Source organism: Xiphophorus maculatus, chromosome 8 (genome assembly GCF_002775205.1).
Source record: "Xiphophorus maculatus strain JP 163 A chromosome 8, X_maculatus-5.0-male, whole genome shotgun sequence".
NCBI lineage: Eukaryota > Metazoa > Chordata > Actinopteri > Cyprinodontiformes > Poeciliidae > Xiphophorus > Xiphophorus maculatus.
In genome coordinates this window covers 126,874-153,493 of record NC_036450.1, presented here as the reverse complement: position 1 = coordinate 153,493, position 26,620 = coordinate 126,874, and the positions used below count along the sequence as shown (strand labels likewise).

The window sequence follows — 26,620 nt, the reverse complement described above, 5'->3', positions numbered from 1 at the left end:
TTAGAAAAAATCATGCTTGGTCATCTTAATCAGTTTATTACAAAGCCAAGTTGGGAACTGATTTCTGTATTTATGGCCTGAAAGAGGCAGCAAGAGCATATCTAAGAAAAAATTAATCTGTGTTCATTGGGTTTATTAACGCCTCTAAGGCCTTTGATCGGGTCAGTCACTACACGTTATTTGATAAAATAAAACAGAGAGGTGTTCCAGATAATATATACATTTTAGTTTATTGGTATTCAAACCAGAAAATGCATATAAAACGGGGTAGTAACATCTTTTGGTGCGAGTAACGGTGTGCGTCTTTCACCTGCCCTGTTTAACTTGTACATGGATGACCTGTCAAAAGAAATGAACCTCTGTAAAACTGGATGTATAATCGGTGATACTTTGGTCAATCACTTTATGTAAGCTGATGACCTGGCTGTCCTCTCACCCAGCAGTGATGGTTTTTAGCAGTTATTGAATATCTGCTCTGATTATGAGTTGATGTGCAGTATAATACTAAGAAAACAATTGTGCTAGTGTGTAGGACTAAAGCAGACAAACAATTTTCTTTCCTTTATTTTTTTCTGTCAGGGCAAAAGTCAAATGTTTGTTCAAACACTAAATATCTGGGTAACTCCATCACAGACCAGCTCTGTGATGATGATGACATTTATCGGCAGTGTTTCATATTGTACGCCCAGTAACTGAAATTTCCTCTCTCATTTTCTGGGGAGGAAATTTCGTATGTGCACTGATAAGGTAAAAATAAGTTTGTTCAAAGCTTACTGTACATCATTGTATGCAGCTCCTTTGTGGTGTAAATGTAAAAAAGCTAGCATGGAGAAGCATAAGGTTGCTGATAATGACTACCTGAGAATTCTGCTTAAGAAACCAGGTTCAGCAGTGCAAGTGAGATGTTTTGTAATGAACATGTTAGAACATTTCAGGCACTCATGAGAAATTTGATATACAAGTTTGTGTCATTTGTGCATCTCATTGAACAGTCTTATTGTAATGTTTTCACATCCTTCTGTCAGTGCGCTAAGATACCAGTCGGCTGTGTGGAAACGTTGGCATGCAAGTCTTATATACAATTTATCTTTATTTTGTATGTGTTGTTGTGTATCATGTCTTTGTGGACCACAAGTCTGTTGAAATAATGCTATTTTTATTATTATTATTATTATTATTATTATTATTACTATAACTGTGTGCTATCCCCCCCTCCCCCCCTACTCACCGTTCAACTGGCATTGACACTTCTCATCTTCATGCCAGAAAGGTCCTGATATATCTTTAATCACAGCTTGGTCAATGTCCCCCTAGATGGTGCTTTCAAACTAAATGGTTTGGAAGACCCTAAATTTATTACATTTCTTGGTTATAACATTGACATATATTTTCAGACCAGTACAGATCAAACTAGTGCAAGTGTAAGATAGGAAGCATCTTACACTTGCACTTAAAGGTTTGGAGCTGGACATATATCAAAATGACAGCCCAGGAAACATAAAGAGCTTTTGCTGATGAGTTTTACAGAGAGCTTTCCACTAACTAAATTGCAGCAAATTTTCTTTGGTTGAAACACTCTTACTACGACCAAGGTGACAAAGCAGGCAAACTTCTTGCATGGAGAATTTTAAAATGCAATCAGACAAAGCAACAAACTTAATTAGATTAGAAGATGGAAATATGGAAATAATCCCAGTTACAATTTATTCCTCATTTAAATCATTCTATGAATCTCCTTATCAATCAGAATAGCCAGAAAATAAGCAGTTACAGACTGTGCCCATCTTCTCTATTTAAATCTAATTATTACTGAAGGGCAACATAATATACAGACTTCATAATCTGCACTCTTTTGGTTGAATGCAGTATTTATTTCCACTTTGGCTTTATGTTGTTTAGTTTTTATTCAAGTAATTTATTTTTATTTTTAAAACTAAAGAGACTGAGAATCCATTTTATTTTTGGTCGTTTTGTTTATTTTGTTTATCAGCTCCAGTGTTTAGTGTTCTTTTGAAAATAAAGTGTATCTATCTTTGGCAGGAAATCGCATGCATATTACGTCATTTCCATTAAATCAGTGGAAAAAGGTCTTCAAACAATATTATTTTTTATCTCAATAATTTTTGAGACAATTAATCGCTCAGCAAAATTTGTTATCGTGACAGGCCTAGGTAACATTAACATTTGTGCAGTCAATATCACTGAGTTTACAAATTGCCTGTTGAAATAAAAACAAAAGTGTGGGGCGAGGCAGTGCTGTGCCTCACCTTTGGTGTTGCCTTGTCACATAAAGTGAATGAAGCAGGCTGTTGGTGCATGCTTATTGCTTATTGCTTATTGCTGTTTTCTTAATATCATCAATAAACTTGTTAAATTGCACATTCTGCATGTCTGTCTAATACATTTAATGAATGTGTGACACATTTAGTCTGATTAGCTATAAATGTGTAGTGAAAATATGGGTGAGGCAGAAAGTTCACTGATGGAGGCAGTGCTAAGCCCCATAAACAAAGAAGACAACAGAAGTTCTTCTTCTATGCAATGAAAAGATTGAAAACGATTTCACCCTACATTACAGTTTTTTGTCTCGTTCTGTACATTCTGATTTTAAATATTATGATTTAATTTCATGTAGACAGAGAATCATCACAATTAACAAAAATATATGCTTGAAACCAAATAGTTTGTGTGTATTTAATCTGTATAACATGTTAGTGAATTCGGAGACTGCAATAAAATATCTTTTCTGTAATATTTCATTATATATACACTATTTTGCCAAAAGTATTTAGTCACCCATCCAAATTATTGCAATTCCAATCACTTCCATGGCCACAGGTGTATAAAATGAAGCATCTAGTCATGCAGACTGTTTTTACAAACATTTGTGAAAGACTGGGTCGCTTTCAGGAGTTCAGTGAATTCCAGCGTGGAACTGTGATAGGATCCCACCTGTGCAACAAATCCAGTCTTGAAATTTCTTTTCTCCTAAATATTCCACAGTCAACTGTTGGCTGTATTATAAGAAACTGGAAGTGTTTGGGAACGACAGCAACTCAGCCATGAAGTGGTAGGCCACATAAACTGACAGAGCGGGGTCAGTGGATGTTGTGTGTCAACAACTTTCTGCAGAATCAATCACTATAGACCTCCAAACGTCAAGAACAGTGCACAGAGAGCTTCATGGAATGGGTTTCCATGGTAACCAGCTGCATCCAAACCATACATCACCAAGTGCAATGCAAAGTGTCAGATGCTGTGGTGTAAAACTACCACCACTGGACTCTAGAGAAGCGGAGGCACGTTTTCTGGAGCAACAAATTGCGCTTCTCTGTCTGGCAATCTGATTGACGAGTTTAGCGGTTGCCAGGACAACGGTACTTGTCTGACTGCATTGTGCCAATTGTAAAGATTTTTGGATGGTGGATTATAGTGTGGGGTTGTTTTTTAGGAGCTGGGCTTATCCTCTTGGTTCCAGTGAAAGGAACTCTGAATGCTTCAGTATACCAAGACATTTTGGACAATTCCATGGTCCACACTGTGTGGGGACAGTTTGCAGCTGGCCAACATGACTGTGCACCAGTGCACAAAGCAATGTCCTTAAAGACATGGGTGGCAGAGTCTGGATTGGATGAACTTGACTGGCCTGCACAGAGTCCTGACTTCAATCCAATAAAAAACCTTTAGGATGAATTAGAGCAGAGACTGAGAACCAGGCCTTCTTGTCCAACATCAGTATGTGACCTGGCAAATGCGCTTCTGGAAGAATGATCAAAAATCCCTATAAACACTCCTAAACCCTAAACCTTGTGGACAGCCTTCCCAGAAGATTTAAAGCTGTTTTAGCTGCAAAGGGAGGAGCGACGTCAAATTGAACCCTGTGGGTTAAGAATGGGATGGAATGGGACAGTGGCTGTGTCCACTAGCTTCCCAAGCTCATATGTGAGTCAAGGCAGGTGAGCGAACACTTTCGGCAATATAGTGTATAACAGTATTTATTAAAATGTATATTCTTAATAAATACAATTGTAGATTATTGTGATGGCCAAATCCATGGCCACACTCCTTTGTTGGTAATTCTTTTTATACACAGTTTATTTTTTCATATAAACACAACAACACTCTAGTTTCAATAAAAACATTTATTAGTTGATTTGAATGCATTTGTTCTATATGTTAGCGCGCACATTTAGTTAGCATATGTATTTATATCAACTTAAAGTTAATTTTGTTTGCTTAAGATTAATTCTGTTTGTTTTCCCACTGGTACTTACCTGCCTTGGAGTTGCCAAACAAAGGATGGGGCCAGAGCTCAGCAGGCTTACATGCTGATTGGACTCCACCACTAGTTCCTCCTGGCAGGGGGAATTGTAGTTTCTTTGTTTAGATCAGTTTTGCATTTAAGTAAATTAGTATTTAAAGTTTACTATTTTTAATTTCCATCTTTAGGTCTTTAGTTTAGCCACACTTAGCTGTACTGTTATTTGTTTTTGTGTTATTTGTAATTGTATTCTGTTTAGTTACCCCTATTGTGTCTTAATTGGTCTGATCAGCCAGTATATAAACCCCTGTGTGTCATTTCTTTGTTAGGTCAGTTATGTTTGTTTGTTTACATTTTTGCCTGAGTTCAGTTTTGTTTCTTTGATCTCTTTTATGAGCTCAGTTTATCTTTTGTCATTTATAACAATGACAAAAGAAGATGACTCTCATTTTTGCATGAGGCGTCCGGGTGTTGAGTCTGGAGTTTGGCTGCGGTAGAGCTGATGACTTCAGAAGGAAGAAGATACCTTCACGGCCACTGAAGATCAAAGGGGAAGTGGTGGAGGAGGTGGAGGATTACAAATACCTGGGAGTTGTAATCGGCAACAGACTGGACTGGGCATCTAACACTGACGCTGTGTGCAAGAAGGGGATGAGCAGACTCTTTTTTAAGGAAGCTGAGATCCTTCAATGTGTGCAGCAAGATGTTGGAGACCTTTTATCACAGTGTTGTTGCCGGTGCCATCTTCTTTGCTGCTGTGTGTTGGGGAAGCAGCATCAGAGCCAGCGACTCTAATAGACTGGACAAAATCATCAGGAAAGCTGGCTCTGTACTGGGACTAAGGCTGGAGTCCCTGGAAACTGTGGTGGAGAGGAGGACACTGAAGAAGGTTCTGTCTATTATGGACAATAAACAGCACCCTCTCCACCACATAGTGGACAGACAGCGGAGCACCTTCTCACATAGACTGCTCCAGCTCCGCTGTCGTAGGGACAGATACAGGAAATCCTTCCTGCCACATGCCATCTCACTGTACAATAAAAGCTAAATCATTGTTCTGCACTAATCAGTCCAATTTTGCACAACTGCACTGTGGCACACTGCTGTACATATATTTAAATATACATACTGTATCTGCATTTTTTGAATCTTTGCAAGGACTGCTCTAAGTTGCTTTTTATATTGACAGCATGTTATATTTTATTTTTATTTTTTATTATGTCTACAACTGCTACTCAGTGGTGGTTGTTGTTGTGTCTTGTCTCTATGCTGTAACTGCGAAGTAATTTCCCTGCTGGGATGAATAAAGTAATTCTATTCTATAATCTTTGGCTTAAAATAAAAAACCCTATTTTTCTAATATGTCCTGTGACTCCTCCTGTTTTTAACTTGGTCCATCACAATTATGTATAGACACAAATAACTGTATAATTTTGAGGTGAAAGCAAAACAGCTTAAAGGTAGTTCTCAAACGTAATTCTCAAAGGTTCAAATCTGATTCCTGATTGAACCTGATCAGGCCAAAAAAGAAGTCGCCACCAAAAAATGGTCACACTCTCTAATATTTTGTTGGACCGCCTTTAGCTTTGATTACAGCCTGCATTCGCTGTGGCATTGTTTCAATAAGCTTCTGCAGTGTCACAAGATTTATTTCCATCCAGTGCTGCATTAATCTTTCACCAAGATCTTGTATTGATGATGGGAGAGTCTGACCACTGCGCAAAGCCTTCTCCAGCACATCCCAAAGATTCTCAATGGGGTTAAGGTTTGGACTCTGTGGTGGCCAATGCATGTGTGAAAAAGATGTATCATGCTCCCTGAACCACTCTTTCACAATGTGAGCCAGATGAATCCTGGCATTGTCATCTTGGAATATGCCCATTCCATTTGGGAAGACAAAATCCATTGATGGAATAACCTGGTCATTCAGTATATTCAGGTAGTCAGCTGACCTCATTCTTTGGGCACACAATGTTGCTGAACCTAGACCTGACCAACTGCAGCAACCCCAGATCATAGCACTGCCCCCACAGGCTTGTACAGTAGGCACTAGGCATGATGGGTGCATCACTTCACCTGCCTCTCTTCTTACCCTGATGCGCCCATCACTCTGGAACAGGGTAAATCTGGACTCATCAGACCACATGACCCTCTTCCATTCCTCCAGAGTCCAATCTTTATGCTCCCTAGCAAACTGAATCCATTTTTTCTGGTTAGCCTTACTGATTAGAGGTTTTCTTACGGCTACACAGCTGTTCAATCCCAACCCCTTGAGTTCCCTTCGCATTGTGCGTGTGGAAATGCTTTTGCGTTCACAATTAAACATTAAACACCTTTATTGTGGCGCACTGCAGCCACTGCAATTATTAAAAGTTAAACAAGCAACAAAAACTGAACTGATTCACCCTGTTTGTAAAATATGGCGATATTTATAACAATCATCAAACTACGGCTCCTACAGTATATTTAAAATAAAACGATTGGCCATTATAAGAGAAATTCACCCTTTTTTGCATCTTGATATAATTAACAGAAACCAAACTGTTTATAGATTTGTATCAAGGAGAATTTATGTATCAAACATCAGTTTTTTCAGCTTTTTTAAAATCATATTTAATAGATATATCTGATAATAAATGATGGCGCTACTACTATTTTTGTGACAGATTTCTGCTCGTTCTGCATTAGAATAGAATGGTTTTCGGGACACAAAGCATCACATAGCGACTAATAGGAGCTGTCCAATCCAGTAATACATATCAATTAGCAGCAGTATGAAAGACGTAAAAATAATTAACTATACTACATTAAGAAATTATTTTTAATCCTCAGTGCTACATGAAACTCATTTTGAAATAATGCAAGTCAAAAACAATATTTGCAACAAGTAAATTAAGTAATTAAGTTTTGTTTTTTTGTTTTTGAAAAATCCTTGCCCCTCTCTTGCCACCTCGTAAATATTTTTCTAGATCCGCCCCTGAATGTAATATTTCAATTATTGATTCTATGTTGCATGACTTTGTGTTTTTGTGATGTAAAGCACTTTGAAATGCAATGTTGCTGAAATGTGCTGTAAATAAAATTCAATTGATTGATTGATTCAACTTTCATAAATTTGCCTTAGTTTTGTGACAAAATTGAGAGGGTTACCGTGATTTGGATCAAGGATGGGTTTTGTAAGATTTCCATGACTTTTCATTTCAGTGAATGATTCATGCTGACAAAGTGCTGACTGAACATTTTGTGGATCTGAAGGTTGTCATGGTTTTCTGAGTGCTGTTTGTATCAAAGTGCAGTGTCATACTTTCTCATCTTGTAGATTCCTTTCATGACAGTGCCAAAGTTTCCTGAGCCCAATTCTCCATCCTCCAGGAAAAGCTGGTTGCGATCCACGGTGGAGCTCCTCAGTTCATCAGGATCTGCATAAGGACTTTCATATACCTCTGTGTCCATCGGCATTGCCTCTGAAAATTCAAATGAAAACAGAGCTCTAAAAAAGCTAAAACAGCTCTCTAACACGTTAAAACAAGTCATATTTTTATATCTTTGATATGTGTCGTCTCATCCATTAGAGTAACTTCACATATTGTAAAGAAAGTCAAACAATTTAAAGTTCATTAAGAAAAGTTTGAATTATTAATATCACAAATGTAAAATGTCACCTGTAAGTGTAGATTAGAAGGGAAATTATTCTTATGTGGGGAAGAACTGAACTATTAAACCCATATTTACCCCTTTCTTTTTACATTTATTCTAAGATAACCATAACCCTACAATAAATGTAGGGTTACATTGTAAGTCGGAAGCATAATATATAAATATTATGGGCAACATGTAAAAATTAATTTGCCTCTCAAATAATATGGCACTGTATTTATGGAGATGTGTAATTCTTTGCTGTATTACTAATGCTCACTATGAAGACTTCTAGTAAAATAGTTATAACTTAAAGAGACTTTAAAAAGCACAAGATGTCAAAATCAAACTAATATGTGATGTGTTATTTTGTTTGCAGTTCTGAAAAGACTGAACATTTTAAGAAAATGTATTATTTGTAAACATAACATCCAGGGTGGCAATTTACACATAAACCACCACTGGACCCAAAAATCCATGATGCCAATGTAGAAATAAAACATCTAACATGCTGCTTCAGCCTGAGGTGGCTCTCTACCAAACCCTCTTCTTACATCACAGGTGTCAAACTCCAGTCCTCGAGGGCCGCTGTCCTGCAACTTTTAGATGTGCCTCTGCTGCACCACACCTGAATAGAATAATTAGGTCATTAAGGCTCTGGAGAACTGATCTACACAAGGAGGAGGAAATTAAGCCATTTCATTCCAGTGTTTTGTACCTGTGACACATCTAAAAACTGCAGTTCACCGGCCCTCGAGGACTGGAGTTTGACACCCCTGTCTTACATGGACGAAACCTCCAGTGTTTAGTGTTCTGGGGTCTCATTTATAAAGGACTGCAGATCCATATTAAATACATATGCCCAAAAATGGTGTATGCCAAAAACAAATCCAGATTTATAAAACCATGCACATGCACACCAGCAAAAGATTTGCCTTTATAAATCACAGCTGTACCTCAAAGTTTGCATTCAAGGTCCCACCTCAGGCTCTTCCCTCTACATGCCCACATTTAACCGTAAATACAAAACACCTAATTAATGTCAGTGTGTTTATTTAAATGACCAGATCATCTTATTTAATGATTAACAATGGTAACCATGGGAAACACAAGGGGAAAAAAACACAATTTCACCAAGGCAGAAAGTGATTTGAATGAGGTGAAGATTGAAAAACTATAACTTCTGGTTGTCACAGTAACATGAACTAAAGCCACCAGCATTTTAGGAGGCCAACAGTATGATCCACAGTTGAATGTGCATGATCTGTTTTATTATTTAAGTGTCTTGGCCAAGGACCCAACAGGAGGCAGACAGAACAGATATTGAACTGACAAACCACCAATTGCAGAACAAACTCCTACCACCATCGCCACAATTGTTCCATATTGGATATATGACATGTTTTGAAGCTTTGGTAGTATTTATACTTTGGCTTTAAACCTCAAACAAAGCAGAGGGCTTTCCACCTTAGACTAGAACATCTAAAAAACTAACTGTTTAGTTAGCCTCAACTTGACCTCCTGTAATAATGCAACAACTTTTTTCTTTCACCTTTACAGTATTGCCAGAGTTGGAAATGTCCTATTCCCAAAACTACCTCATTCATTTCTTACTTTGATGAAAAGGAATTGTAACAGTAAAAATTCCCATAAATGTTCTGCTCGAGAGCTTACCTTTGGACCTAAACATTCTGTTTGAGGTTTCTTCATGTACAGGGGAAGATTTCCTTTCCACTGTCACCATATAAACATGTTTTGTGAATTGGCACTGCATAGATACACTGAATTTAATTCAACTGAGCATTTCCGGAGCTTACCAGTTTCATAGGGATTAGGGCCGACGGGTGGTCTAGGATTCTGTTTATGAAGATAGAAAGAGAATAGAATGTGGAAATAAGCAATTTCTCAAAGTGCTTGATTGAAAACAAATCTGTAAAAAGAAGTAGGCATATTTTGCAAGAAGTTTTGAATGGAAATATTGTGAGCATTATCAAAGGCGGAACAAATCAGAGTCAGGCTGCAGGCGGTGCTAATAACCGGGCTCTTAATACCCAAATAATAAAGCTCATGATAACATCATTTTATAATATACATACATTCCAGCAACAGCAGGACTTCCAAGCTTCCACACCATGGAGAGCCTCTATGTCATTTTGAAACCCGTCAAACAAATATGAAGAATAACAAATCAAGAGAACAACAAAACCATCAGTCTACATGGTCACTAATGATGAAACAACACAAATCCAAAGTAGCTCAGCACCACGAATAATGATCAGATAATTTTGACATCCACTTTGGAGCCTGGAGCAGCTAGCAACTGCTGAAGCTTGGTTTATGGATGATGCATTGGATAGGATGAGTGGCAGTGCACGGCGTCCCCACCCCCACCTTGGCCTCGCTGGTTGTCGCAGCGCCTGGTGCAGCTCTGGATTTTTGTATCTCTATGCACATACCGCGTGCCACCATTCACACCCAATCTGGACTATTTGGAAGGTGCTTTTGCAGGAAGCTCCAACGTACGCCTTAGCTAGACACCATACCGCTCTCTTGGCTTGCATGTGTTCAACGCAGATTTTCAAAAGCGTGTCAGTCCCTGACATTACCGCTGTATCACCAAGAGAGAAAAAAGAGCATACAAGCTGGCAGCAGGGCCACTACAATTTTCAATCATCAAAAGTCTATATCTAACTCACACATTATGATTGCTATCTGTAACTAGCCCAGCTCTTTGGATGTGCTGGCAGGCCTGAATTGCTGCCAACAAAAAAGTCCAGCTCATCTGCAGAGATTAACAAAATGTGCATCCAGCTTTTGTAACTTGGCTTCTCTTTTTTCCTTTCCTTTCGCTTTGCCGTTCCACTTTTATGCTTAAATTAAAGTGCCACTCACGTTAACTTAGTCCGTATAAAAAAAAAGCTCCACCTAGTCTCCAGTCTGTTGCCAAGCGACTGATGATGACATTGGTGGACGGTTGGTGACAAGAAATACACCTGGAACCGCTTGTGAATTTCTGTGTCATAAAATTAAGAGTGAAAATAAAGCACCACCACATTTTATTCAATATTTTATACTCACTACATCACCAAAATCAGTCGGTCTTGCAAATGTTTAGGAACCATGACTTAAACCTGACTGAGAAACCTATATAACCTCTACAGTGACTCCCTCAGGGGTGCGTGCTGCCCTCCCAGCCCCCCCTGAAGCTCCACCCCTGAGGAATTTAGGTACCTGTTTTACTATTTACATCTTTACTATATCCTAATGGTAAAACCCATCCGCATGGGTGAACATGCAAAGACCAGTTGACATGCAGGTATATTTTTTTTCTCAAAAATGTTCAGTTACATCTATCAATCAGACTAAGGCAGATATCTTGAAATTGTGGCAGTAAGAGCACTGATGCTTGTTGAAGCTTGTTTACCTTAGTTCCAGGTATGGGAAGTTTACTAATTATGGTGCGAATACCAGCTGCTGCAGTTTTCTAGGAATGAAAGATGTCGAAAAAGTTTTTGTAAAAGATACTGTAGTCTTTTCATGGTCATTCAAGTCAAAGAACTTGTGATCACTCCAGAGTGTTGATGATTGCTGATGACCCAAATTCTTAAAATAGTTTATTTACTAAACCTGCTTTAAGGTGATAAAAACTTAAAACAAGTAATGAGACCTGGAAGAGTGTGGATTTACTTTTATCCTTTCTGGAAATTTGGGCTATAAAGACATTTGTATCAAATGTGCTTATCCAATAACTTATTCATGAGTAACTTACCTTTGTAATTAAAATAGGATGGTTCCATGGAGGTACTGGTCGTCCTATTAGCACTGTGAACAAAAAATTTGAAACATGAGGATCAATCTGGATTAGACCGGGATCTGGTAATAAAATCAGCTTTTAAACTTAAGTGCAAGAGACTCATCTTGACAGATTTTGACCAGATGTGTCTGTCTTTACCAGTTTCACCGTCAGGTCTTGGACATGGTTCTGTGAGTACTCGTAACAAGCCATCTGGTTTGTAGGAGTAATGCTCCACCAACTGTCATATGAAGAGAAATAGTTTAAAATGTTTTAGAACTGAAAGTAATCACTAAGACAGTGTAGTCTTAATAGAAAGAATGCATATAAATAATAGCCACATAGCAGCATCATAAAAATAAAGTTTATACTATTTTTACCATATCTTGAAAAAAATTAAGTTTGAGCTATCATTACCCAACTCCAAGACAATAACTAAAGCAATAAAAATAAAATAATTTTACATAAATTACAGCATTAATTAAAGTTAACTATTTACCATTAATTAAAACAACAAATGCCAGCGAAACAATTTATGTGATTCTAAATAATTTCAGCTTTAGACCTATTTCTACTTTTAACAAAATCATGGGAGTTACATATTATATCAAATGGATCATATGTAGCACATATCTGAAGGGGTTTTTAAAACCAAAAAAATAGCGCCTCCCACTGGCATAGATCTTAATTGTGACATATGTCACATTGGGCATATATGGTAACATTTTTGGTTTTCCTTCCATATTAGGAAATTAATTCCCTAAGATTCTTTTTTCTTTGCTTATTAACACAAAATAAACTTTTTATTTGCAACTTCCTAACATGTATGATATCTTTCTGGACAAAATATTTTCATCCTCAGTTTTACAACCTTCAAAGTGTCAGGTCTCTGGGTTTTTGATCTTATTTATCATTATGTCTTAGCTCTCTTTAGGTTAGCCCTTCATGGTCCTTTTGATTTTATTATTTGAGGTTATTTAGTGTTCTTAGAATTGTCTTGTTATTGCCTTCCTTATTTTCAATCCTTTATAGTGTTTCTAGTTAGGCTTATTCTTTAGTTACTCTTGGTTCTGTTATTCTTGTATGTCTGATTCTATGTCAAGCTTTGTTTAGTGATTATAGTTAGATTATTTTTATTTTATCCTTCTAGTTTTTCCTTATTTCAGCCTCCCTGTAGAGTAATGTTTATTTCTTAGTTATTTCATCACCCTAGGTTCAGTTATTCGTACATGTCTGAGTTTAGGTTTACATTCCTTTAGTGGTTCCAGTTAAGTATTTATTCCTTCTAGCTTTCCCTGGTTGTGTTTCTAGTTTTCTTATTTTGTCACTTTTGCTTTAGTTGGTCTTTTTGTTTGAATCTATGTCCATCTTTCTTTAACCATTCTAGTTGGGTTATTTCCTTGTTTAGATCTTCTAGCTACTCTATCTCTATGTTCCTTAGTTCTTATTGTTGTTAGATCGACCTTGTTTCTGTTTAAGTTTTTCCCTAATGTCTTTTTCTCTTCTAGTTTATCAGTTTCTTTAGTATTAGAAGTATTTTCAGTTCTTGGGTGTCTCCTCCCTGTTTTTCCCCAGTATATATCTTCCCTGTGCCACCTTCTCCCCACCCCTCAGCTAGCTGCTGTACCAACTACTCACACCTGCAATCAATCATCTCATCTAGTTAGGTCCATGTCCCAGTATTTAAGCTCCTCTATTCCAGTCACAACTCGCCAGTCCCTCTCGTCACCCAGCTCATCACCATGTCTGTTACTTCCCTTATGCTCCTGGAATCTCCCCATGTCTCAGTCTTGGATTTTCTTTGGATTATGTTTTGTGTTCCCTTGGATGTAGTGATGGGCAGATGAGGCCTCACTGGGTGTGTGGCACATTTCCCAAACTGTGTCGACACTGTGCTGAGACTGTGTTGCTTTGTCACTTACAGTGACATCTTCTGGAGTTAGAAAGTCATTGCAGGCAAATTCAATAAAGAAGGGAGTGTTAACTGGTTCCTCCCCCTCATGCCGGGCACGTTGATGCCTCAGCATTGTGGAATTGCTCTGGTTACAGTAAGACAAAACTTGGGAGCAAATCCTACATTTTTCACCTACAATATAAATAAAAGCTAATCCATGTAAACTAACTCAAATATCCCATGGAAAGAAATTTGAATATTCTGAAAGAAAAATTATCAAAAGTGGAAATGAGAAAGGAACCATTATTTTCCGTTATAAGATCAAAATGATCCCACACGGATGAAAACTTTCTCTTCCTTGGTTGATCAATGCCGGTATTCAAATATGAGCCAAAAACCAACGCAAAGCAAAGAACACAAAGTATCTCCATCCAACAAAACCCACAAATGTGTCAACACAGTTTCTCCTTTATCAATATAATGTGACTCAGTCGCATCCAAACGACACAGGAACTGTATCAGTCACGTGGTTTTCCTTAAAGTGATACATGCACCGCCACAGGTTTCATCTTGTTTACCGGAGCATGTGCAGAGGTTTCGGTGTCGTCTGGCCCATCACTACTTGGAGGTTCATTTTTGTAAGTTGAATTCTGATTTTGTTCATTAAATATTCAAACTGGAATATATTTTTACCTATTGCTTTTGGGTCCCCCACACCACATTATGACAAAGTGTTTTCTACAGAGTGTTTCTACAAAGTAGTTCCATCACTCAGTGAATGTGAGTTCAAATGGAGCTCTGTATAAGAAGTTAACAGCAAAAACTTTGTAACTGTGGTTAAATTCAAAAGGTTTATAAAGCTCTACCACAACATCACCTTCAATCCCAAGTGAGATCTTCTTCCAAATCCACCGTAATAAACATAAAAATCATGGAGAAGTCCATACGATAAGTAACAGGACCAGATTTCTAATGTCCAACAGTTGGGATAGCCCTTCCCATACTGCCATATTGAGTTGAGTGTGTCCCTAATGAACACCATTTACTCATCAAAGTGGAGGTGCCTAGATGCCTTGATGTGCTAGGCATCTAGGCATCATTTTTGCTAATCATATCAAGCCAAGAATGGATTCTCCAATACTTATCCTTAACTTGTCTATTTAATAAATCTAAACCATCAATGAAATGTAGGGATACCAGTAAAATCTGAAATCTAATTTGTTAATCTAATTTCTTCCATTCTTGGCCAATTCCATCATTTTGCAATATTCTAAATCTCCTGACATTTGGCAAAAACCGATATGCAGGTAGACGCTAGTCAGTACCTACTGTATATTTGTACAACTTTGGTATTAAAATTTCTGAGTGTTAGATTTTTGTACACTATAAATTTGCATGTTCCTTCAATCAACTGTAGCATTTATTGTGAGTTAAATATTCTGAAATCTCCAACTGGAATAGGATCTCATCAGGAGATTTGAGGTGCTGTCTTTTCTATGTGCATCCATAGGTTTAAAAAAAAAATATTTCTCCAAGGAAAATGTTGTCCTTTGATGGTTGGCTTTTGCTCCCCAGGGGTGACTTGGCCTGATTGGGTTCTGTATCTAAATCACCTGGAATCACATATATATGAATTGCCAGACCCTCTTGGTTCCTCTTTCATCAATTTTTTGTTGGGGTATTTGGGATGTACATCTCAGCTACTTTCACATCTCTCAAACTCGCGGTCCTGTCCAGTGATAACTTCTAATGCCTCTTGAACACCATATTGTTAATATTTTTGCATTTTACAAAAAAGCAAATGACAGTAAAATGGTGTGTAAATGGAGAAAGTGACTTGACTAAAGATATTGTAAAGTTTCATCAAATATTTGAGTAATTTCATAAGTTTTCATGCTTACATTTTTTGAAATATGACTTAATGAAAGATGGAGACTATATTACTAAAATAACTGAATGAGCTAAATTGACTAAGCAGATGATTAGTAATCATCTTGCGACACATGTGTGCCACAAGGAATTTTTTTTTTTACAATTTGGAGTTTAATGCCCAATGTGAAATAGGTTGACACCTGTTTCAGCAATAATTGACAGATCTATTCTATATCAAATAGTTTTAGAAATGCTGTCCAACCATTTCATATGTGAGAAAAGATGCTGAACCTGTGGAAACTCACTGTTGTTAAGAGAAAACAAAGTTTCTCAAATCAGCTTCCTGGCCACTTTAGCTGCCCAGGTGCACTGATACTTTGAAAATGGTGCCTTCATTACCCAGAATCCCTCCCTAGTCACATGACTGAATCAGGATGTTCAGTAGATGTCTCTTGAGGACTTTATGAGATAAAATTCAACATTCAACTTTAAAAATAAACGTTTCTCAGTGTACAAAGGGGCGGTGACACCGGTGTCATCATGGGTCCTTATGGGTTAAAATTAACTATTTACCATTAATTAAAACAACAAATGCCAGCGAAACAATTTATGTGATTCTAAATCATTTTAGCTCTAGAAAAGTCGTTACATTCTTGGACTGTAAGAATTAATATGTCACAAAAGCTACATCACCTACTAAGCTAATAGTGCTGGCCATCATAATGATATCGGTAATTTAATAGAATCTAATGGTCTTCCAAGTAACACAGAATGTAAAAAAAAACCCAAAAAGCTGGTAACCTGCCACAAGGTGTCAAATTTCTTTCCGTCAGGGATGGAGAGCTTGCCGGTCCTGTCTTTGTCAATGCGATAATGCATCACTTGGCCTTCATGCAGTAAACATAAGGCATATGATCCATTTTGATCTCTCTGTCGAATTCTACACGTGTAAGCAGAAGAAACAAAGGAGACAATGTAGCATTAAACATTTGTATGCTATTGTTTCATGTTATTTTGTCAGGTTGAATCTATTTTGTTACAGGAAGATAAGAGAAAGTATCAATTTATTAACCACAGGGACTTTATTTGTTAAAATTAGGAGCTTAATGTCCTGCTGAATACAAGTTAAAAACAATACAGTTTAATATCAAACACACAAAAATAAATAATAATCCGTCAAAATGTAATATTTTGCGACAAACATATTGCACATAGATTCCGTTTTATTATTCTAAACCAGGGGTTTAGTCCAGTCCTGGAGAGCTACCGTCCTGCAACTTCTAGATGCTTCCTTACTCCAACAGACCAGGATCAAGTGGCTGAATTCCCTCAGTGAATTCATTTCATTCTGGTGTACTGGAGAAGGAAAGCATCTGAAAGTTGCAGGATGGTAGCTCAGAAAACTGGACTTGAGGCAAACTAATGTCTCAGAATAATGTTCCTTTAAGAACTGGACAATAATCAGAATACCTTGCTATTTACATTTACTTTTGAACTAATTTATTAGTAATTACATACAATTTATTGAGTAGTATTAACAATTAACTGAATCATTAATAGTCAATAATTCCATTTATTTATTTATTTGGATTACTATTCAAGTTAGTTAAAAAGTTCAGTACAAATCCTTCATTTTCTAATTCTTTTTTTTACTTTAGTTTTAACAGTATTTAGCCCCACCTGTTACCACACAGCATGTGAACTGTGAAAAGTGACAGCTGTGACTTGATAAAGCTATTTTCATAGCTCAGGAAGTCAAAAGGAACCAGCTAAGACATCACAACATAAATAGAAACCAGGAACTAAGCAGTAACTCAAATAAACGTCCAGTGTTATGCTGAGACAAGTAGTGTTCCCAAAATTACATTTTTTTAAATTTCTTTTTTCCTTCCATTTTTTTCTCCGAAGAGTTTTTGCGGCACTAGTGGCTCGTATTTTTTGTACAGTAAACAGACAGGAAGGAGGGAAGACATGCGGTAAAGGTCATCAGGACCGGGAGTCGAACCCGCGACGTCCGCGTCGAGGATTAAGGCCTCCAAGCGTGGGGCATGCTAATCCACTGCGCCACCACAGCATGCCCCCCAAAATTACATTTAAAGTGCACAGGAAAGACAGACCATTGTGTAATTTTGTTGTGTAACATACATAACTGTAATTTATGTTGCTAAATTTATGTAACAAGCTACTTCTTGAATATTTAAAGTTATATTTTCAAAATATACTTGCCATAGACACAGAAGGACTGCAATGGCTTTCTAAAATAAAACTTGTCATGGAGTTGAGGCCATGTTTCAGAGGAAAAAGACCACTTCCTGTAAGATGTTTCATGAAAAAGGGGCAGTCACACTTTACCCTGTTCTCAAACTTCTTTTTACATGGCTACTTCAGGAAGCCCTTTGCAAACTGTCAAAGCGGAAACCACAGAGAAAGAGAGAGAGTGTGTATGTGCGTGCGTGTGTGTGCCTGTGTCTGATCATGCGACTCCTCTGCTTAGACCACTTCTGCCTCTTAAAGTTTGAGCTAAAACGCATGCACTGGCACCCTCCGCTTAAATTTAGAAGCTTAAACATAAATAAAAGTTAATATCACACATAAATGAGTTCAATTTAAAACTACTAATGGATATGATGACAGAGTGGTAAATGACACTTTTAGGCTACTTTTTTTTTTTTTTGCCAACTTCTCCAATGTCAAAATTCAAAATAAGACCTTCATATACATGAAGTGGTGATACTAAGTAATTAGAATAATTGGAACTTGTTCATTCATTCAGTTTTTTAATGAATAAAAGTAAGAATCATTCTGATTAGACTGATTGTGATCTGAATCAAAAAGAATTAATTTTAAGCAAAAAAGCTGTCAAGTAAAAATGATTTAAATATGCTTTCAGAAATATATAAGTGTTGATTTTATTATTAATAACTCTATTTCTGCAGATTCTCTATGAACATGGTCTTGAGTAATTTTCAAATACTTACAAGAATTTTCCATTTGTACGGGAACCATTCTGAAGCCTGGGCTCCGAGTTCTCTCGTGTTATTGTTCCGTGGAACCAGGGCATTTTTTCATGAGCAGTGGTGGCAATGAGTTTCTCCAACTGAGGCCTCTGGCTGATGATAGCCTGCTCAAGGGCTGGACCCTGTGTGCATACAAAACTTATTTTATGCTCAAAGTTAAAATAATTAGAAGATACAAACCAGGAATTAGTTGTCAAGCCTCATGCTTCACACTGAGGATGTTTCACACCTGATAGTTTGCTAGACTCGGTTCTAGTGGGGACCAAATTTACGACATTTGTTAGATTTTCAGCTGGTGTGGTTCTCTTTCACACTGCACTGTGTCAGATGATCCAAACTAGTTGAAAAATCTGTTTTCCTTGGTTCAGGGCACTGAATCAAAAATTACTGATGGAAATGACAAAAAAAAAAAAAAAACTCCAAAGAAGACATAAGCTACAGAGCCCCCTAAATGACATGGAGTATTTTTCTTTCTTTTGGACACTTAATCAACAATTATAAATGTTACATTGTTGAGCTGAATATCTCTAAAACATATAACACAAAAAAGAAAAGAAAAATTTTAACAATAAGAATAAAGCCACACTAAATGGTTCTGTGACCTCCAGGTAAAGCAATGCAAAGACTGGGTTCTTCTCTGCTGATTTCAATATTCTTGTCAACAAAAACTGTAAGTTTTAGAGTTGTCAAGAAACCTAAATGTTAATTATTAATCATGAATTTATATTGAAAATATTGAACAAATGTTCTTTTTTTTATGTTTCAAAGTTTCTGAGATGTTGTAAGGTTGCCATGAGCGACCAGTAAAGCAGCAAAACCACAATGATCAAAATATTTTGGCTGACTTTCATACTTTAACTATTTTGCTGCTGATATTTTGGTTAATATGTCACAACTAAGTAATTATTGCACTACAAACATTGGTTGTTCTACATAATCATAAAAAATAAAGAAAATTTTACTATTTTAAGGATTCAGCTCAAACTGACCTGCAGCTTCCAAGTCTGCTTCACATATTCCCGGATCAGTCTTTCCTTTAGGTCCTCAAAAGGACCAACCTTTGGCTGCATATTTTTGGGTCTGTTGCAGGGCTTCTTTAACAGACATACAAGACCATCCATCTCTTGAGAATGATAGTCTATCACATCCGTAGGGCACCTGTGACTCTTCCCACCAGCAATAGCATACATTTCATTGGGTTGTCTTTCAATTGTGTAGTGGTAGAAGCGACCTGAATTAGAAACAGACAATGCAAAACCTCCAAGATAGTTTCGACTTTGCCGAAGTAAGTACAAGCCGTTGTTCATTCCTGCTTGTCTCAGATAGACTTCTGCCTCCTCTCTGGTTATGTTGCCATAGAAGAATGGCAATGCAGACACATTGTCAGCCATCTTGACCTCTTGGCAGCTTCCTTTTGAAAGTTCTGTCACAAAGATAAAAACAATAATAGACCATAAGAAAACAATATATTATTTGATCTCCAAAGGGAGGGTACTTTGTTTATCCTAGCATAGCACACAACAATTAAAAAAAAAAGAGATAAAGAATAAGAATAATATAACAAAAAATAACAATGAGCAATGACCCTTGCTAAATATATTTTCATCATTTAAAATGCACCACTCTAGAACATGTCTCAAAAAGAGCATGAAATTCACAAGACACAAATGCTCAAATTCACTATTCAATTTTTAGTTTCACTGTGATCATTTGAAGCAGACTGAGGTTTTGGCATTAATTGTATCTCCATTAAAGTCAAAAGACCATGATTTGACTTATTTAAATAAAATATAGTTTTGAAATGTTAGTTTGCTTCAAATTTTTTTAAAAATGATCAGTAAACTCCAGCTATCCCTTCCACATGAGTATCACATATTTTATGTATTACATCATTTGAATGTCATGGGATTTTTGCAAGGGATATATTGAATCCTCAGTATTAAGCAACTTGTGAGGATTTGGTTTTTTAGTCTTAATTGAGTGTCTGTGTTGTCATGTCTTGTCCTTGATTGTTCCCAGCTGTGCCTCATGTTCCCTGATTACTCAATGTGTATTTAACCTAACCGGTGTCTCTTGCTCCTGGTCAGATCCTTGTCGTGCTTTTATCAGTAGTTGTACAGTAAGTCTTGTTGTAAGTCTTGTCATTTGTCGTCACTTTGTCGCGTTCCAGTCTAGTGTATTTCCAGTTGCTACCAGTGTCTGAGCTCCAAGCCTCACTGCTCATCTGTGCTACCTGGATTTTGTGTTTATTTTCATTAAAAGCATAATTTTACTACAACCTGGGTCCACCACATTGTAGTGAAATGATGGTCAAGAACTAGTACCGTATCTGTTACTGGTTCATGACACAAACAGTAACAGATACGTTCTGGAGGAATCTAGCAGTTTGACTGCTGACACAACTGATCTCCTATTATCCTTTTCTTTTTTTTTTTTACCACAATCATAATAGCTGTCTGATTTTCTTCATCCTCTTTCCCCGTTTTTTCAGAGTTTGTCTCCATGAGACCTGAAAGTTTCACTTCTTTGGGGCATGGACCAATATTTCTCATATGATTCAGTTGTGCCAGAAAAATTACAATCTGACATCTTCCATCATACTTGCTCTCTGACATGTTAAGATTTCTGGTCATGTTTTTGAAATTGCAGTGTATGCCGGAACTCCATGCACTGTGAAAAGAAATTACGGTACGAACTTACTGAACAGTACGAACAATTAAGTTACTGAACGAACTTAATTGAATTGTTTCAATTGGTAACAAGTAATTACCAACTTAATAAATTAAGTTTATTCGACTTAATTTATTACGTTTAACCAACGTCAGTTATGTCTATCTAACTCTATATATTATGATCAGCTAACTCAATTCATTAAGTTCATCCAACTCAATTTAAGTTTTTTCTTTTACTGAATTCATTAAGTGTAATTAAAATGACAAATTCAAGTAAGTCTTACTCAAATCATTTAGTCTATTTCAAATAAAGAAAGAAACTAATAAATGATCGCTTTTTAACTTCAGGTGGCTTTTATTTCAGAGTAGTTAGACAGGAAAGTGGGTAATGACAGAGAGGGAAGACAAGCAGCAAAGGTCATCTGGTAGGAAACGAGGAAATGGCCACGTCAAGAACTAAGGTGTCCCTATGTGAGTTGTGCTTAACCTCTGCGTCACCACAACACCTGGTTGGTACAAGATCTGTTCCTGATGAAGCTTGCGTCATGACATCATATGTTGGATACGAACCCAATATTGAACTTAATTGTTTCAAATAGACTTTTGAGAGTGCTCTCAAAAGTCCATTTGAAACAATTGAGTTCAATGCCATGTTTGTATCTTACGTCTGATGTCATGACACAACTTCACCAGGAACAGAACCTATACTTGCTGTATAGGAGCCTATACTGCTGGTGGTGCAGTGGTTAAGCATAATTTATATAAGGAGATCTTTGTCCTCGACATGGTCATCACATGTTTGATTCCAGCCTGATGTGCTGCATGTCTTCCCCTTCTTATTTATTAAGTTAAACCAACTTAATAAATTAAGTTGGATAAACTATTTTATTTTTTAGTGTACAGGATCTTTGAAAAACCAAAATAACATGTTAAAACATAGATTTAAAATTGCTTAAATTCTAGTTGTATTTTAAGTATAGGCTAATGTGAGTGAGAATGTAATTGTGGATATTTTAGTTTTTTAAATAAGTCCATAAAATGAACTGCAGCCAAAAACACTGTAGAGTGTGCAAAGAATTACAAGCTTTAATGAACTCATGTCTAAGCATACAAGCAATGTCCTGCCAGTGATTCAGGAGCTGGCAGCTGCAAATCAAAGTATTTCTCCAATCGAAATAGTACAAAATGTTTTTATGCTGATGTTGAGTTCTATTTGGAAAATTAAAACCCATCTCTATAGGAGATAACCTCATAAATGCATAATATCTGTGTCTCTTTAACCATTCTTTACAGACTGGCAACATCAGGTACCTGGCATCAATAATTCCAGCAAGCTGAAAGAGCAGACACAATTAAATTATACCATATTACTCATATTAATAGAAAAGACCTCACATGGTAGAGAAATCTTCCTTTCTGACTCGAGGAAAGAGTGCCTGCAATTAAAATGATAGTTCTCTCTGTCATAAACTCTATCTTCTCTATGATTCGAGTTAAACCACAGAACTGCTTCCAAAGCTTAGATTCCATCATATCAAAATTTTATTTTTACACATTACTTTACTAAAGACTAGGAGGCTTGGAACTTCAAAACTTCAGTAAATGTAACTATTCAAATAGATTATGCAATGCTACTTACTAACACATGTCCAAATTAAAATGGATTTTAGAGAATCCATTAGACAAACCAGAGGTAGACATAAAATCAATTATATGTAAGGAGCCCTTTAAAAAGTTAAAAGCATCAATATTGTCATCTGTATCAGCCGGGTAGGAATATCACAAAATGAATAGGTCTTCAGTTCTCTCATGTAGATGAACACATATTTGAAACAACCCAGACATTGTGCAAAATAAAAGGGCCATTGACTTTTCAACATGCAACAATTAAGGAATAATTCATTTTAAGGGCATATTTGATGGAAGGAACTTTCCCTGTTTTAAAGATTTCTCCTCTGGTAACAACTGATTTTCTTAAACTTCAACCCACAAAGATAATCTCAAAAATGTACAACTTTAAAACTTTCCAAAGTACACTTAACAATCCAACTTTCAATCAGCAAACTGGATGTTAAAATATATAATTCACTTACTAACACATGTCCAAATTAAATGGGAGGTTTACCTGATGACAACTGGCATATTCTCTGGCATTGGCCGTTTGTCTCTCTTGCTCTTATCTAAAAGTATATGAATGAGCATGAGAATCAACAAAGTTTAAATGTAATTTAATTTAATTTTTTTAAAAAGAACATGGCGACAATGGAGAAAATGTCTACTTGTTAGAATCTTAATCTGTCTCTCAGTTCAGTTGAAAGGTAAGACATTTTGAGAGCTGTAAATGAAATACCGGCAAATTAAAATTATAATGATAGTTTTACATCATTATATTATTATTTAGTCAATCTGAGGTGGATTTTAAAACCTCATAGTGACCTCATGTCCTGTTATGGCCTAAAAATCTTCAAACTAACTTAGACTGTACTTGTTTTTAAATGACTGAATAGCAAGAAGTTAAAGGTCTTTCTAGAATAAAAGCATAGTTCCCTTCAATAGGAAACTACACCAGTTAAAAAATATAGCTTGAATTTTCAAAACACTTTCCATAAACCATGACAATGCAAATGTACAAACGGAGGTACTTGTTGGCTACAAATAATCATTGTAACTACTGAAACTTTGAAACTCTTAGCAATGCTAAAACAGTAGAATGCTGTGAGCCACATTGTCAAAGTTAGCAGATTACAAGAACCAGAAAATCAGAGTTTCACAATCAGCAAATTTCAGTGCTTGGTCTTGCTTCAACCAGGAGTAAAATAGTTCAAAATTATTTTTAGATTTAATGCTTTTAAAAAAAAAATAATGCATACAATACTTAAAAGCAATTAAAACAGTATATGAATTAAAAAGATAATTTCTATTATTATCATTATGGCAAAATAACCATAAAAACTTAGTTGAATAGACAGGGAGTATATTTTAAAATTACCCGAGCAAAACAAAGTGACTTCTTTCTTTGAGAAGGAAGAAACCTATGTAAAAACCGAGCTACGCTATGAGCTATGTTAAGGTATGAAATACCTCTTGTGGGCAAGTTTGACTTCCTGTATGTAATCATTTCTGTTTCCAGCAACCAATAAACCTAACAACACATTCCAAAAATCTATAAGAAGCTTTGACTATGTGACGTTATTTAACAGTAAAAGGCTTGGTGAAGTTTCCCAAATAAATAACTTCACATTTATGTTCAGTCTTAACTTTCAACTTAACATCAAGGATTTCTGTTTCAGCATTTAAATCAACACATTTACAAGTGAAGACTGTGAAGTTGTTGGATTTATCAATGCAAACATCCAAATTAACATGAGTATTTTCCTCTGAACATGAACATTTTGAATTTGATCATTTTAAAACTCACCCATGCTTAGCTCAAAAATCCATTTTATATTGAAACTAATTTAATCTCAATAAACATGTACTTGTGTTTTTTATCTGCTCAATATCTGTCCCCCAGCAAAGCTAAGAAGACTTTAACCACCACATCACATTTCCTAAGCAAAAGAATAAATCAAATTAAGATACAAAAAATACCTCAGATCTAAAACACACATTCAGCATTCAGCAGACACTGTATCAATGATTCAAGGATTTTTTTATTGTCATACCACCTGGCTAGTTTGTGGTGCAAAATTTGGACTCAGGTCCCAGATTAAGAAATTTACTACAGGAAAAACAGAAACAAATAATAAAGTAATTTAATTGTTATGTGTGTGTGTGTGTAAATAATCTATGGGATGAAGCTGTATTTGCAGCTTAAGTTCAGGAGTCTGACGGCTGAAGGGTAGAAATTATATATAAATATATACATATATATACGTATATACATATGTATGTACTTGTTAGAAATCTTGCCGTATTTTCAGAAATGTTTTCAACTTTATTAAGATAATAAAATCAACAACACTTAGAGCAAATGAATTGGTTCTTGTGCTGTTTTTCCTTGCTTCATAAAGAAATGATTTTTGAGAACATTTTGAATCAGTATCAATAAAGTCATACACATTTTTGGCAAAGAAAATAGCTTTAAAGCACTTACTGAAAACCAGAACGTGTTCCAGAGACAAGTCCTCCCTCAGCTCAGTTCTATCGATCCTTCAGTGGCTTACAGAGAAATAAACCCTCCAAAAATGTGAGCAAGTTCCAGATGATCCTGGCAGTGTTGTTCAACAGGAGTAAACTACCTTCTGTCTAAGTGCTACGTATAAGTTCTTAGTCTTCCTCATTTCAACAACTTCCTTAACAACTTTATTTTTCTACTTCCTTTTTTTTTAAATCTGCCCACTGACCAACATGTCAGCTATACAACAGGAAATAAAGAACATTTCTCTCACAGAGCTAACTTAAAAAAAAAATGCTTTACTATCTCAGTACCAGAAATTACATTAACATCTAAAATACAGACATTGTTGAATTGATAGTCAAAATACATCATTACAAATACAATTCTTAATAAAATGAATTTATTTCTTTTTTTGTTGCAGTAGACTCAGATGACTGTGGTTGCAGTAAGCTGTCCTAATCTTGTTGTCACATGCAACATGCAAGAACAAGATGCAGAACCAAAGCAGAAAACAATAAAATTATTTAAAATCCAAAGATTCAAAATCAAAATAAAGTAAAATAAGTGACATTCTAGAAGAAAGCACAAATACAAAATAAGTATTAGTACTTTATTTATTGTCTATATTTTACTTTAAAGAGCTTAAAGCTTTTCCAATATATATATTTTTATGTCCACTGTTGAGTGTGTATATCCTGTTCTATTCTAGTCTAGACATAGTCATGTTCTATCCAAGAGTTTTTTTTAATCTAATTGAATTAGACTATACCAGGTTTAGTTTAGTTTAGTTTAGTTTATTTCAGACAAACCTTTCACCGACAGTGTAAACGACACAAAGTACATAATATATTTCTTTTTAAAAAAGGTTCTAAAATTATTTTATTTCATTAGTACAAAAATACATACCACCAACTACAATCTGTCATTATTTACTAAACAAAGGTCAATGCAAAACTAAAATGCTTGTGAAAGACAAGGTGCACCGTAAAAACTGTAGATGTGAATGAACTAGAAGATTCAACTAAATGCTACTTATTTTAAAAGCTTTTTTTTTCTTTGAAGTTCTTTTTAATGAATTTTGTGTTATGCACAATAAAAGCTTTTCATTAATTTGGAATGAAGGATTTTCACTCCAGGAAGCAGCCATGTTTTTTATTTTTTTAGAAACTAATTTAGCAATAAGAACATGTTCAATATAGTTAATGCACTTAAAAACTTACAGAAACTTTGCAAATTAAAGAACTGATGCAAAGTTGTAATGTATCTGTTGTTTGAAGGTGTAAGGTGAGGAACAGAACTATATTCAACACACCATAAGAGAGGTTGTGCAATGGTGTGACATTTCAAGCTAAAGA

At 36.0% G+C, this 26,620-nt stretch overlaps 1 protein-coding gene across 6 annotated transcripts in view; it reads right to left on the bottom strand.

Moving 5' to 3' along the window:
- Positions 1-26,620, bottom strand: part of syk (spleen associated tyrosine kinase) — a 61,080-nt gene that overhangs the window by 11,295 nt on the left and 23,165 nt on the right. The window contains exons 1-11 of one of the 6 annotated variants that reach the window (XM_023338051.1): positions 25,242-25,423; positions 23,271-23,325; positions 19,463-19,896; positions 18,435-18,595; positions 16,258-16,396; positions 11,850-11,931; positions 11,667-11,719; positions 11,322-11,381; positions 9,715-9,754; positions 9,572-9,631; positions 7,566-7,725 (exon numbers count right to left, since the gene is read on the bottom strand). In XM_023338051.1, the coding sequence (XP_023193819.1) occupies positions 7,566-7,725; positions 9,572-9,631; positions 9,715-9,754; positions 11,322-11,381; positions 11,667-11,719; positions 11,850-11,931; positions 16,258-16,396; positions 18,435-18,595; positions 19,463-19,864 (1,157 nt within the window). In that variant the 5' untranslated portion in view covers positions 19,865-19,896; positions 23,271-23,325; positions 25,242-25,423. Of the gene's footprint in view, positions 1-7,565; positions 7,726-9,571; positions 9,632-9,714; positions 9,755-11,321; positions 11,382-11,666; positions 11,720-11,849; positions 11,932-16,257; positions 16,397-18,434; positions 18,596-19,462; positions 19,897-23,270; positions 23,326-25,241; positions 25,424-26,620 lie in introns of those variants that run through there. The other 5 variants (XM_023338050.1, XM_023338052.1, XM_023338054.1 and 2 more) reach the window with 5 other exon arrangements.